The 13,176-nt window shown below is 38.3% G+C and overlaps 1 protein-coding gene across 10 annotated transcripts in view; it reads right to left on the reverse strand.

The window, feature by feature from the left end:
* The window catches only part of LOC105482381 (sarcoglycan delta), a 1,038,167-nt gene that overhangs the window by 1,298 nt on the left and 1,023,693 nt on the right, over window positions 1-13,176 (reverse strand). For all 10 annotated transcript variants that reach the window (XM_011742435.3, XM_024792975.2, XM_071098159.1 and 7 more), the window contains one exon: window positions 732-855. In XM_011742435.3, coding sequence (XP_011740737.1) covers window positions 732-855 — 124 coding nt within the window. The remainder of the gene's footprint in view (window positions 1-731; window positions 856-13,176) is intronic.

Genomic DNA, 13,176 nt, shown 5'->3' on the forward strand with positions numbered 1-13,176 from the left:
TTTCACCGTGTTAGCCAGGATGGTCTCGATCTCTTGACCTCGTGATCCACCAGCCTTGGCCTCCCAAAGTGCTGGGATTACAGGCGTGAGCCACCGTGCCCGCCTGAAGGCATTTTAAAAAGTTTACAGACAAATCATACTTTGGGGGTGGGTAGTAAGTGGCTTGTCTTGCTTGGAAAAACACAAGGAGCATTTCTGTTCACCCAACTGGGGTTGTGTTGGCATAAGAGAATGAATATCTGCAGTGTTTCATTCCCTTGCTGCCTAGTCTTACCCTATTAAGTTTTGGCTTGTTCTGGTTGGGACAGCTGTTCAATCTGCCTCCCTATTTTCAATGAAAACAGAAAACGTGTGACACCAAGTAACAACAAGTAAATTAAGTTCATCTTGAGCCAGATGTGTATAATATATACAGCTTAATTATGTTGGCTAACAAAATCTTATTTTAAGGTGACAAGAGGGAATTTGAAAATAGCATTCATTTTCATGGTCATATAATTCTGTACTTGGAATACACGCCGTTATCTCTGCATTTTAGAAATAATCATCACTTTGATGGATTGTGGGTTTGGCTTATAATCATGCTGCTCAATTAATTGTTGAGAAATAAAACCTGCTTGGCTCCTTTTCTTGATATGCCATAGGATCCAACTCCAAGGTCAACCAGTTAGGGGAAGGGTTGGCCTACTGGAGCTGTAGCTCTGTGAACTTCTGCCTTTCTCACCCCTCACCTCTCCATCTTTGGATTCCAGTCTCAGCTCTGTCCTGCAGGTGGCTTCCATATTGCCAGCTTCTGCATTGATTTCTACTCCTTTTGGGGCCTCCATCACTAGAGACCGGGTTGGGGACTCCAACCTGAAAAACACCAAAGATCAACAATAAGGATCCCTTTTTCTTTTTAATACAAAAGGAAGTTCATACTCAAGGACATTAACAGAGCATTCCAGTATTTGATCAGAGAATTTGTTAAAGTTTTGCTTTACAAACCTGGTCAAGTTTATGACAGGGAACATAATAAGTAAAGGTTTTATGTTCATTGCATTTTACAAAAGCTGTAAGGAAGGTGTTCTAGGATCCTGGCTTCATTTTATCTTATATCCAATTGTTGTTTTACTGGTATAATTAATCAAACTCTTATATAAGTTTACCAAAAAAAAAAAAAAAAAAAAGTAAGGCAATCCCGGGTCTAAACCGAGCTTCCCGGAATTGGTAGGTATCCTTTCTACTTTGTCCTGCTTCTGTATCTTCCATGGAGGCAGAATCATATAAAGAAAATGGGTGTAGGAGTCTGACATGCTTGGAGTGAAGCCATGGGGTGGCTTTTTTACCCCTCTTTCTTTTCTAAAGAGGAGGCTTTACCTCCTCTTTCTTTTCTAAAATCTCTTAAAGCCTCAGTTTCCTCATTTATAAAGTGCTTCAAATAGTGCCTGACACAATAGAAATTCAAATATGTATTATATATTACTATTACTGCTGTTGCTATTGTTACAATACCAACCAATCATAAGAAAGCCTCAGGCCTTAACCTTCAATGCAGCTGTCATTTCTGCATTGCAGAAAGGGTCAGTGCCTGGCAGGAGCCGGGGAGGAGAGGTAGTCTGACTGCAAAGGGACAGCATAAGAAAAACATGTTTTGTGTCATGGAACTTGATTGCAGTGGTGGTTACAGGTCTCTATGTATTTGTGAAAACTTCCAGATGAGTGAATTTTATGGTATGCAAGATAAAAAATAAATCGAGAGGAGAATCAGCCACATTCTATGCTAATTATGATGGCAAAACAGGATAATACTCCTCAGGAAGCTTTTTGCCTAATTCATATAATGAGAAAAACATTAACCTCAAACCCAACCATCCCCTAAGTATTCTAGATTTTATTTTTATTTTTCTTAGAAACAGGGTCTCAACCTGTTGCTCAGGCTGGAGTGCAGTGGCGCAATTATAGCTCACTACCGTTTCAAATTCCTGTGCTTAAGTTATCCTCTGGCCTCAGCCTCCTGAGTAGCAGGGCATGTGACATCATGTGCAGCTAATTTTTAAATTTTTTGTAGAGATAGGGTCTTGCTATGTTTTCCCAGGCTGGTCTTAAATTCCTGGGCTCAAGTGATCTTCCCTCTTTGGCCTCTCAAAGTGCTGGAATTACAAGCATGAACCATCATACCCAATTGATTTTGATACTATTACTAGATAGGAATGTATGAAGATCCTCCTCTCTGTTACAAAGGAAGTATCCTAACTTAGGAACAGAGACCTCAGCAATGGTTCTCAAAACACTCTGATCCAGACCAGTTTCCTGAATTTAATTTCAGTACTTCTAACTTCCAGACACCTTAAACATGTTAAAAAGGAACATCATTCTCCTTGCCCACTGCTGACTTCGTTCTGTTTTTGCCACTGCCTCTGAATAGGGTGAAGTCTCTTGGGCCTCAGTAAGTGGCAAACAGAGCAAGCTGACCAGTAAGATCCACTACGGGGCAACCCCCAGCCACACCGCACAAACGCCAAGAGAGAGCTCATCCACATTTTTCAGGTCTAGGTTCTTGAGGATTGCTTCCAGGCAGCAGCCTTCTCCCTTGAATTGTCCCCCCTACAATGAGTCAACTGAAGTCATCAAGAGAAGCAGTAGTCCTGGAGTACTTATGAAAGGATTGGCCTAAGTGTCTCTGTAGATAACTTTTTCTTCTGTGGTCTTACCCCTTTGGGTGTGGCAAAAATCCTCCACTCCCCACCTCCCCTCCTCTTAAGGCCTTCACCAGGTTGTGCTGAACCAGGTGCAGTTCTGCCCATTATTGTGGTTCATCTCGTTTGCATTTGGTTTGATAATGTCAGTGCAACAGAGAAGGGGACTCATTAGTAGGACAACCGAAAGTGACGTCTGTGCAGTATGGCCTGGTCTAGAACCCTAATCCAACTAACTAGAGCTGCCCCTGTGCTCTTGACTCCCTCTCACTTTTGAGATATGAAGATGGTTTTTGGCCCCTCTCTATTTTTTCTCTCCTATACAGTCTGGTTGATGTACACAGTATATCCTAAGTTTTCTGACTCCTGTTTGCACTAATGTCGATACCTTTCTCCTTGTAGGATGAGTTTGCGCTCTTACTATACTGCCTGCTCGCCCCTTATCAGTGGCACTGCCATCATCCCCCTTGCCCAGGTGACAGTCCTCCTATCATCTTTTCTCTTTCTTCCTTCTTTCCCTCAGTTAACATGGCTTTTAACTCAGAACTTCTCTGTTCTCAGAATCAAGCCATGGAGTGGCCACTAAATGACCATGGGCAAATCTTTCTCCCTTTCCCTCCTCTTTTCTTCCTAAAATTTCTTAGAATCATTCTCAAATGTGAGCATCAGAATCAATGGGAGGGGTTATGAAAGGGTCACCTGTAACCTGGACTATTGTGACTGTCTCTCAAGTTTTGTCTCTAGTTTTTCCTTTTACCCAGTGAACTTCACACAAAAATATATCTTCCTGAAGTAAGTTTTGAAAATGTTACTTATCAAAACTTGTAGAATATGTTCTACAGTTTCCTTAGAAGAGATGTGAACTCCATTTAGGATTTGTTCTGATCTGTTTTTCTGGTCTTATTTCTTGCCTTCAATGTCAGCTATGTGTTATTGAGGGGTTAGTTATTAGGTGGTGACACTGCTGAGGGCTTTACATGTGTTACCTCATTTAATCCTCACCAAAACCTATCAATCTGGTGTTTCTATAGTCCCGATTATACAAACAAGGAATCTAAGGTACAGTGACTTGCTCATGGTTATACTCCTAGTAAAAAAGATTTCAATTCAATTTAGTGGACTCCAGAGCTAATATTTGTTTATACTATATTAGTTCCAGAAAAACTATTTCTTTCCATCTATCGTATCTTTACCCCATTTTCTGTAATCCTTTCTTCAAGAAATTAATGCTTACATTTCTAAAACCAATGTACGTAAACAATAGTGAGGTAATAGTAGTATATATGGCTGAGTGATGCATACTTCATGGTTATACAGTATTTCTTATAACATGAACAGTCTACTTCAGCAACATCAAATTTAGGATATTTGGAATGTGTTCAAACTTGGTACAGAGAGTTCAAAGTGAATGATTCAGTACAAACAGAATGGTGAAAAAGAAAGCTTGAAATAGAAAAAAGTGTGGAGCTTACAGAGTTTTATCAGATGCAGGACTGGCATTTCAGATGGGCATTAGAATTCGCTTTATTCTTGCCCACTGCCTAGGTCTCTGAGATTAGTAGGAGGGACCCAGGCCGGAGAGGTAGACTCAGAAATGACTCCTGCCTTTCCCCACATCTCAGCTGTGAAAGAACCAGGGTGGTGAGAAAGGGCACTACTCTGAAAGTGTCCTATTGTGAAAGGCAACAAAATAGAAATGATGATTTCCTGGAAGCAGAGACAAAAAAGGTAACCGGCTTTCTGTTTTACAACCCAGCTTAATGTCCTCTGATGTTCAGGCAGACTTAACAGAAGTTGTTCACATGCTAATCTTTCCACTGAGATAAAGCTCCTTGATATGGTTTGGCTGTGTCCCCACCGAAATCTCATCTTGAATTGTAGTTCCTATAATCCCCACGTGTCATGGGAGGGACTTGGTGGGAGGTAATTGAATCATGGGGGTGGTTACCCCCATGCTGTTCTCATGATAGTGAGTTCTCATGAGATCTGATGGTTTTACAAGGGGTTTTCACCCTTTGCTTGGCACTTCTCCTTCCTGCCACCTTGTGAAGAAGGTTCCTTGCTTCCCCTTAAGCTTCCACCATGATTGTAAGTTTCCTGAGGCCTCCCCAGCCATGGGGAACTGTGAGTTAATGAAACATCTTTCCTTTATAAATTACCCAGACTCAGCTGGTTCTTTATAGCAGTAAGAAAATGGACTAATATGCTCCTACAAAAGCCCTGTGGAAACTGCAGAGAGCGTCACTCCTGAAGTGATGACCATCACCCTCTGCCCGTAGATTAATGATCACAACAAAATTGTTTGGATGGCACGTAGTAAGGAAAAATGGAAGAAGGTTTCCTCCTGATGGGGGTGGCAGTTAAGGGTCCTGCTGGCTCTTGCAAATGAACACGACTTCCATTAGGAGAAACTGCAACCCTCTCAGAGGAGGAAGAAGAGCCTCACTGAAGAGATGCAGAAAGGAGGAGTGGCCAGGAAGGGTGGGAGCTGCAGCTAGGCTGGGCCAGGCTGTGCCATATCTTCAAGAAGAATGGTTCTCAAATGTAAGCATCAGAGTCACCTGGTGGGCTTATGAAAACAGTGCTGGGTCCACCCCCAGGGTTACTGATTCAGTAAGTCTAGAGGGGTGCCCACACATCCACATTTGAAACAAGTTCCCAGGTGATGCTGATGCTGCTTGTTTGGGGGAGCACACTTTGAGAAGCACTGCTCTAGTCCAAGGGTCATAAACTCAGGTGCCCCCACCAAGACTTAAATAGGTGATGTCAGTGAGTAACCCATAAGAAAGCTGTAAATAAAATGACATTACCAGAACAGTAACATGTGGTATGTGGCACTGGCCTAAATGTGAATGAGGTGATGGAGATGCTGTCTACAGGAACAGCTGCTGTTCTATCTAACGTGGCCAGTGGTTGCCAGGGCTTCTGATTTTAGTGTTTCCAAATTGAAACTGTTTTGAATTTTGATCTGAATTCTTACATTTTAGGAATAGAAACAAAGTAATATAAAATTATAAATATGGTATAAAGAATGACAATGCTGACCAGCGCGGTAGTTCACACCTGGAATCCCAGCACTTTAAGAGGCCAAGACGGGTGGATCACCTGAGGTCAGAAGTTCAAGACCAGCCTGACCAACATGGTTGAAATCCCATCTCTACTAAATGCAAAAAAATTAGCCAGGTATGGTGGCAGGTGCCTGTAATCTCAGCTACTCGGGAAGCTGAGGCAGGAGTATTGCTTGAACCTGGGATGGAGATGTTGCAGTGAGCTGAGGTTGCGCCACCGCACTCTAGCCTGGGAGACAGATCAAGACCCCATCTTGGGGGATGGGGGAGAGAGAATGACAATGTTTCTTGACATAGTTATAAAGAATGACAATGGTTTTGTATAATTACCATCTTTTTAAAGAAAAAACAAATTTTGTAGCAACCTGAGCCCCTCTTCCTTATCCCTTCTATTTCCTTCACTCCCTGGGAGTAACAACTATTAGGAATTTTGTTTGCTGTTTTCCTGCTTTTCTTAATGACTAAATTTGCATCCTTAAACAATATACTACTATTGCATACTTCACACACAGAACAATTCCACTTTATAATTCTATAATGACTTTCCTTTTCCTCCCTCAATATGATGTTTGAGGTTATTCTACATTTCAGCACATAGCTGTAATTTATTCAATTTCCCTAGTGTTACTATATACCATGATTTATTTGTCCATTCTACTGTCGGACACTGGGTTGGTTCTGGGTTTTTGTTTTTACAAATGGTGCAACCATGAACATTCTTGTGTGTAGCTCCTCATGCCTGAATGCAAAAGTCTCTTTCAGACTCATGTGGGAGAGTGGACTTGCTACTCCTAAGGATCTGCATATCTACAGCTTTATTAGATAATGACAAATAGCTCTGCAAAGTGGTTGCTCCAATTGACTTTCCCACTAGTACTGTATAATGTTCCAGTTGTTCCACTTTCTTGCTGACATTTGATACTGCTAAGTATGAAATGAGTGTGAAATGGGATGCCATTGTCTTTTAAAACTGTATTTACCTAATTATTAATGGAGTTAAGCATCTTGTCATTTGTAAGCCATTTGGGATTTTCTTCAGTGAAATATTTTCATCCATTTTGTTTATTTCTATTTTTGTCTATTTTGATTTTTGTGTGGTTTGTGGAATACTTTTATATAATCTGAAAAATATTTAGCAGTTCTATGTATTGACAATTTCTTTCCGTTTGTGGTTTGTCTTTTATATTTAGCATTTGTGGATGAACAGAGGTTTTACATTTTAATGCAGACAAATTTATGATTTTTGGAATAGGGATTGTGCTTTCTGTGTCTTACTTGAGCATTCCTTCCCTACACTGAGGTCATGAAGCTCTTCTATATTGTTTTCAAAGCTTTTATGTTTTCTTTTTTCATTATGTCTCTAATTCATCAGGTATTTAATTTTGTTTATAGTCTGAGGTTGGGGTTGAAAGAGATGGAGATTATCTTAACATATGTTGAAAAAGCCAATATTTAGCTCCATCATAAATAATATTCCTATACGTTTATGGCTCTGTTTTGGGGGTTTCTAGTCTCTTCTCTTTATCCCTGCAAAATATTGTTTAATTAAAAATTGTAGGCCGGGCACGGTGGCTCACACCTGTAATCCCAGAACTTTGAGAGGCTGAGGCAGGTGGATCATGAGGTCAGGAGATCGAGACCATCCTGGCTAACATGGTGAAACCCTGTCTCTACTAAAAAAAAAATACAAAAAATTAGCCAGGCATGGTGGTAGGTGCCTGTAGTCTCAATTTCTTGGGAGGCTGAGGCAGGAGAATGGTGTGAACCTGGGAACCAGAGCTTGCAGTGAGCCGAGATTGCACCACAGCACTCCAACCTGGGCAACAGAGCAAGACTCCGTCTCAAAAAAAAAAAAAAATTTGGAGCTTACTTATTTGAGTTTTAAAATTCTTTATACTTCATAAGGCAAGTCTTCTTACCTTATTCTTATTCAAGAATGTCTTAGCAATTCTTGGGTCTTCCACATACATTTTGGAATGAACTTAAGTTTCATAAGGAAATTCTGTTGGAATTTGGATGGGATTCAAATTCAATTTGTGAACACTGTAGCTATCTCTAATTACTTATGTTTTCTTTGATGTATTTCAATAGTTTAACCTTTTGTAGCTATTGAAAATGGTATTTTTTTGGCCAGGCGCCGTGGCTCACACCTATAATCCCAGCACTTTGGGAGGCCGAGGCGGGCGAATCACGAGGTCAGGAGATCCAGACCATCCTGCCTAACACGGTGAAACCCCGTCTCTGCAAAAAATACAAAAAATTAGTCGGGCGTGGTGGCAGGTGCCTGTAGTCCCAGCTACTCGGGAGGCTGAGGCAGGAGAATGGTGTGAACCCAGGAGGCGGAGCTTGCAGTGAGCCGAGATAGCGCCACCGTACTCCAGCCTGGGCAACAGAGCAAGACTCCGTCTTCAAAAATAATAATAATAAAAAAAAGAAAAGAGTATTTTTTTAAACAGTATTTCTCATTCTCCTGTTCCCTGGAATATAGATATCCTATTTCCCTGAAATATAGATATCTAATTGACTTTTTTGGTATGTTGAGCTTAAAAGTCAACACCTAGATAAGCTGTTTTTCATAATCTGTCTGTAGATTATTTTAGGTTTTCATTGCAACTATAAATTATGTTAATTTGTGAAAGTTTTATATCTTTTTTTTTTTTTTTGAGACAGAGTTTCGCTCTTATTGCCCAGGCTGAAGTGCAGTGGCACAATCTTGGCTCACTGCAGCCTCAGCCTCCCGAGTAGCTGGGACTACAGGTGTCTACCACCACACCTGGCTAATTTTTGTATTTTTAGTAGAGACAGGGTTTTCACCATGTTGGCCAGGCTGATCTCGAACTCCTGTGATCTCGAACTCAAGTGATCTGTTTCGGCCTCCTAAAATGCTCAGATTACAGGCAGGAGCCACTGCGTGTGGCTATCATTTCTTATACTAATTCTTTTTCTTTTTATACTATACTTTCTAGAACCATACAATACAGTGTTGATTAGAAGAAATGAAAACCTTGCTTCTTCCTCACTTTAAAAAGGAAATTTTCAACAATTTACCATTAAGTATGTTTTTTGTTCTAGGATTTTTCTCCCCTAATGCCTTTTAACAAGATAGTTCTCTTCTATTCTCATTTTGCCAAAAGTTTCTATCATTAATTAATGTGAATTTTATCAAATACTATTTAATCGAGTGCTATTTTATAATATATAATGGAATATCTATTAAGATAATATATTTCTCCTTAATATATTAATGTGGTGAATTATATTAATTTTCCAACAACCATCCATTCCTGTGTTTTTGGCTTGAGCCCAACTTTGTCATTATGTATTATCTTTTCTATATATTTCTGAAAATATTTCATTATTTTTGGTAATTTGCATCTGTATTCATAAGAATGTGTTCTATAATTTTTCTTTCTTGTAATACCAATGTCAGGTTCTATCACTTTTCTATAATCCAGAGTTATTTATGAAAGATTAGAATTATTTGTGCCTTGTATGCTTAAACACATTGATAAACCCTCTGGCATGAAAAATATATGTTTTTCCACTAAAAAGAATAATTATAGCCTCATAGAGGTTTGGTGTTTCTTCTCCAGTTGGTTTTTGTAAGTTAGCTTTTTTTTTTTTTCCATTTCATATAAAGTTTTAAAGTTTATTGACAAAGTTTTTTAAAAATAATATCCTTATTTTAAAATGCTATTCTCTTTTACACTGATAAAGATTTTTAAAAATAAAAAATAAAATGCCCCCTGCATTTGTAGCTGTCTTTTTTTTTTTGGTCCCACATGTTTTTATTCATGTCCTTTTCCCTTGAACAGTACTTCCAGAGGTTTATTTTATTAGTCCTTTCAAAGAGCTAACTTTTGGGTCTGTCAATCTGATCTATTTTTATGTTTATTTCTAGTTCATAAATTTATCTGTTTTGTCCCAGATAATTCTCCAGTTTTAAGTTCTAAAATGTGCTGTTTTGTTAATTTTTGCCTTTCCAAATTTTAATATATGCATTTAAGGTTATGAATTTTTCTTTGATGGCATCCCAAAGGAGTATTTATAATATAGGTGTAAATGTTTTCTAATTTTAATATGACTTCTCTTTTGGCCCATGAGGTTTATAGAAGGGTGTTCTTTAGTTTTAGAAAGATGTAAGATTTATTAGTATAGATTTCTAGTATTTCTAGTATAGACTGTCAGTTTTTGAACTGACAATCTTGTAATAGAGAACACTTTCTGTATAACATGAATTCTTTAAAAACAGAGCCCGGGCGCTTAGCACTCCTAGCACTTTGGGAGGCTGAGGTGGGCAGATCACCTGAGGTCAGCATTTCGAGACCAGCCTGGCCAACATAGTGAAACCCCATCTCTACTAAGAATACAAAAATTAGCTGAGCATGGTGGTGCATGCCTGTAATCCCAGCTACCCCGGAGGTGGAGGTTGCAGTGAGCTGAAATCACACCACTGCACTTCAGGCTGGGCAACAGAGCAAGACTCCATCTCAAAAAAAAAAAAAAAAAGACCACCTTTTTGGCTCAGTATGTATCAATTTTTATAAACCTTGCATGCTTATCTGAAGAGAATGTGTGTTCTTCAGTCGTTGGTGCCATATTACATGTCTTATTAACTCAAGTAATTTAGTTGTTCCACTCACATTTTTTGAATATCCATATATATTTTTATCTGTTTTATCATTTACTAAAAGAGCCATGTTATTAGATACATACCAGCTTAGAATTGTTCTATCTTCTTTATCTTAATATACAGTGATACTCTTTATTTCTTGTAGTGCTTTGTCTTAAAATTTGTCTATTGTGTAGTTGTTCCACTATGCTTCTGTTATTTGACTTGGACACATTTTTCTGTCATTTTAAATATCAACTATTCTGTTTTAGATGTCTTTCATATAACTGAATTTTTAAAAATTTCAGATGACTTTTTATTGAGGTAAAACTTACAGTGAAGTGCACAAATCTTAATAATATACTTTGATGAATTTTGATAAATGTCTAGTTTCAGGTAATCACCATCGCATCCATTACCACTACCCTAGGAAGTCACCTCATGCTTCTCTGCATTCGCACCCACCACCCTCCAGTGGCACGATTCTTCTGATTTCTAGCACCACAGATAAATCTTGCTTGTTTTTGAACTTCATATAATGAGAACAATAGTTTTTACTCTTTTATGACTTTTGAAACTAGAGATTCTTCCGTGTGGCTCTGTTCATCAGTTGTTCATTCTTTTTATTGCTTAGTAGTGGTTGATTGCATGAATAGACCATGATTTGTTTACCTACTTTACTGTTAATTGATATCTGGTTGTTTCCAGTTTGTGGCTATTTTGTAGAAAGTACTATGAACATTCTTACACAGGTCTTTTTGAGGAAAAGTTTTCATTTCTCTTGAATAGGCAGCTTTGAGTGGAATGCCTAGGTCACAAGATAGGCTTGTCTTTAATGTGTGTGTGGTGACGCAGCATCTAAGATGGTCCCCAGGAACTCTTGTCTCCTGGCATTCATGCCCTTATGTTATTCTCACCCCTCAACATGGACTGGATGTAATGACTTGCTTCTACACAAATAGAATATGGCAAAATTAATGGGATATCACTTATGAGCTTAAGATGTAAAAAGACTGTGGCTTCCATCTTAGGCTCTTGTTCTCTTTCAATCTGAGGGAAGCCGGCTACTATGTTGATAGCTGCCCTGTGGAGAGGCCCGAGAAACTGAGGGAGAGGAGGCCATGAACCCAAGAAAAACTAAGGTGTTCAGTCCAACAGTCTACAGAGAACTTAATCCTGCCAATGACCACTGGAGCGCGTTTGGAAGTGGACCCTCCTCTAGTCCAGCATTTGATAAGATCACTGCCCTGTCCAATAGCTTAACTGCAACCTCATAAAAATCTCGAATCAGAGGCATCAGCTAAGCTGCACCTAGATTCCTGACCTACAGAAAATGAAAGAATAAATGTCTGTGGTTTTAAACTGCTAAGTTTAGGGGTAATGTGTTACACAGCAATAGATTAATAACACAATTAGAAATTGTCAAACTATTTTCCAAGATAGTTTTGCAGTTTTACATTCCTATCGCCATTGATGTTGAGTGCCTTTTTAATTATAGAAATTTTGGTGGCTACATAATAGTACTTTATTATGATTTTCACTTTGCTGATGACTAATGTTGTTAGACACCTTTTCATGTGATTATTGGGTGTTCATTACGTTTATTTGGAAGGGGTCTATTTAAATCTCTCCCTCAACCTTTTTACAATTTAGGGTATTTGTATTTTTGTTATTGATTTGTTATATATCCTGGGTAAAAATTCTTTCTCATATATATTTCAAGTATTTTCTCCCAACCCATGAGTTTTTTTTCCTTCATTTTTAAAGCAGTGTCTCTTAATGAGTAGCTTTAAATTTTGATTTTAATTTTGATAAATTTCAATGTATTAATATTTGTAATTTTTACTACTTTGTGCCTTCTCTAATAAACCATTGACTACCCCAAGGTCACAAAGATACTCTTCCCATGTTTTCTTCTAGAATCTTTATAGTTTTAGCATTTATGCTTAAATTTACGATCCATCTTGAATTAATTTTTAAGAATAGTGTTCATTTTTTCTAATAGGTTTATCCAGTTGTTCCAGCTCCATTCGCTGAAAAGATAATCCTTTCCCTATTGAACAGCACTGACGTTTTTGTTGAAAATCAATTAAGCATATATATGTTGATCTGTTTCTAAACACCCTGATCTATTTATCTGGCCTCAGGACACTACCTGGCTGTCTTAATTCTCTTAGTTCTGTATTCTTTAATCCTGCAAGACTATTGTTTATACAAGCAACATTATTTATGTCTATATATTTAACTCTTTACGTATTCCTTCTGTTACCTTAGGCTTTCCAATATCAAAAGAATCCTTGACATTTTCCTTTAGTAGATGTCTTCTGGGGTAAGCCCCCAGTTTTGTTTTTCTGGAATAGATCTTTAATTTGCCCTCCTGTGTGAGAGGGACTTTGGCTATATCTACAACACTGCACTGACAATCATTTTCTCTCAGGTATTAAAGATGCTGTTCCTTCATATTCTGCTTCTCACTGTTGTCATGAAGAAATCAGCTGTCAGTCTAACCTCAATCCCAGAACTTCTACTTGTTTTTTTTTTTTTTCCTCTCCTACTCCTTTTTTATCTCTGATGGTTTATAGTGTCATTCTGATAAGTTTACATGTAAATTTCACTTTATTTGCAGTATTTTAATTTTTTTTTTTTTTTGCTCTTTAAACTTGTGGTTCTGTGTCTCTCATCACTTTAGGACAATACTCACCTTATATGTCTTTGAAAACTGTTCTTGCCCTAGTCTCTCTCTCCTCATTCATTCTGCAATTTGGATTAGATGTTCTTACTCTAGCATTCCTATTCTTCTGTCTCTCTGATTTTGAGG

This window comes from Macaca nemestrina, chromosome 6 (genome assembly GCF_043159975.1).
Source record: "Macaca nemestrina isolate mMacNem1 chromosome 6, mMacNem.hap1, whole genome shotgun sequence".
In the NCBI taxonomy this organism is placed as follows: Eukaryota; Metazoa; Chordata; class Mammalia; order Primates; family Cercopithecidae; genus Macaca; species Macaca nemestrina.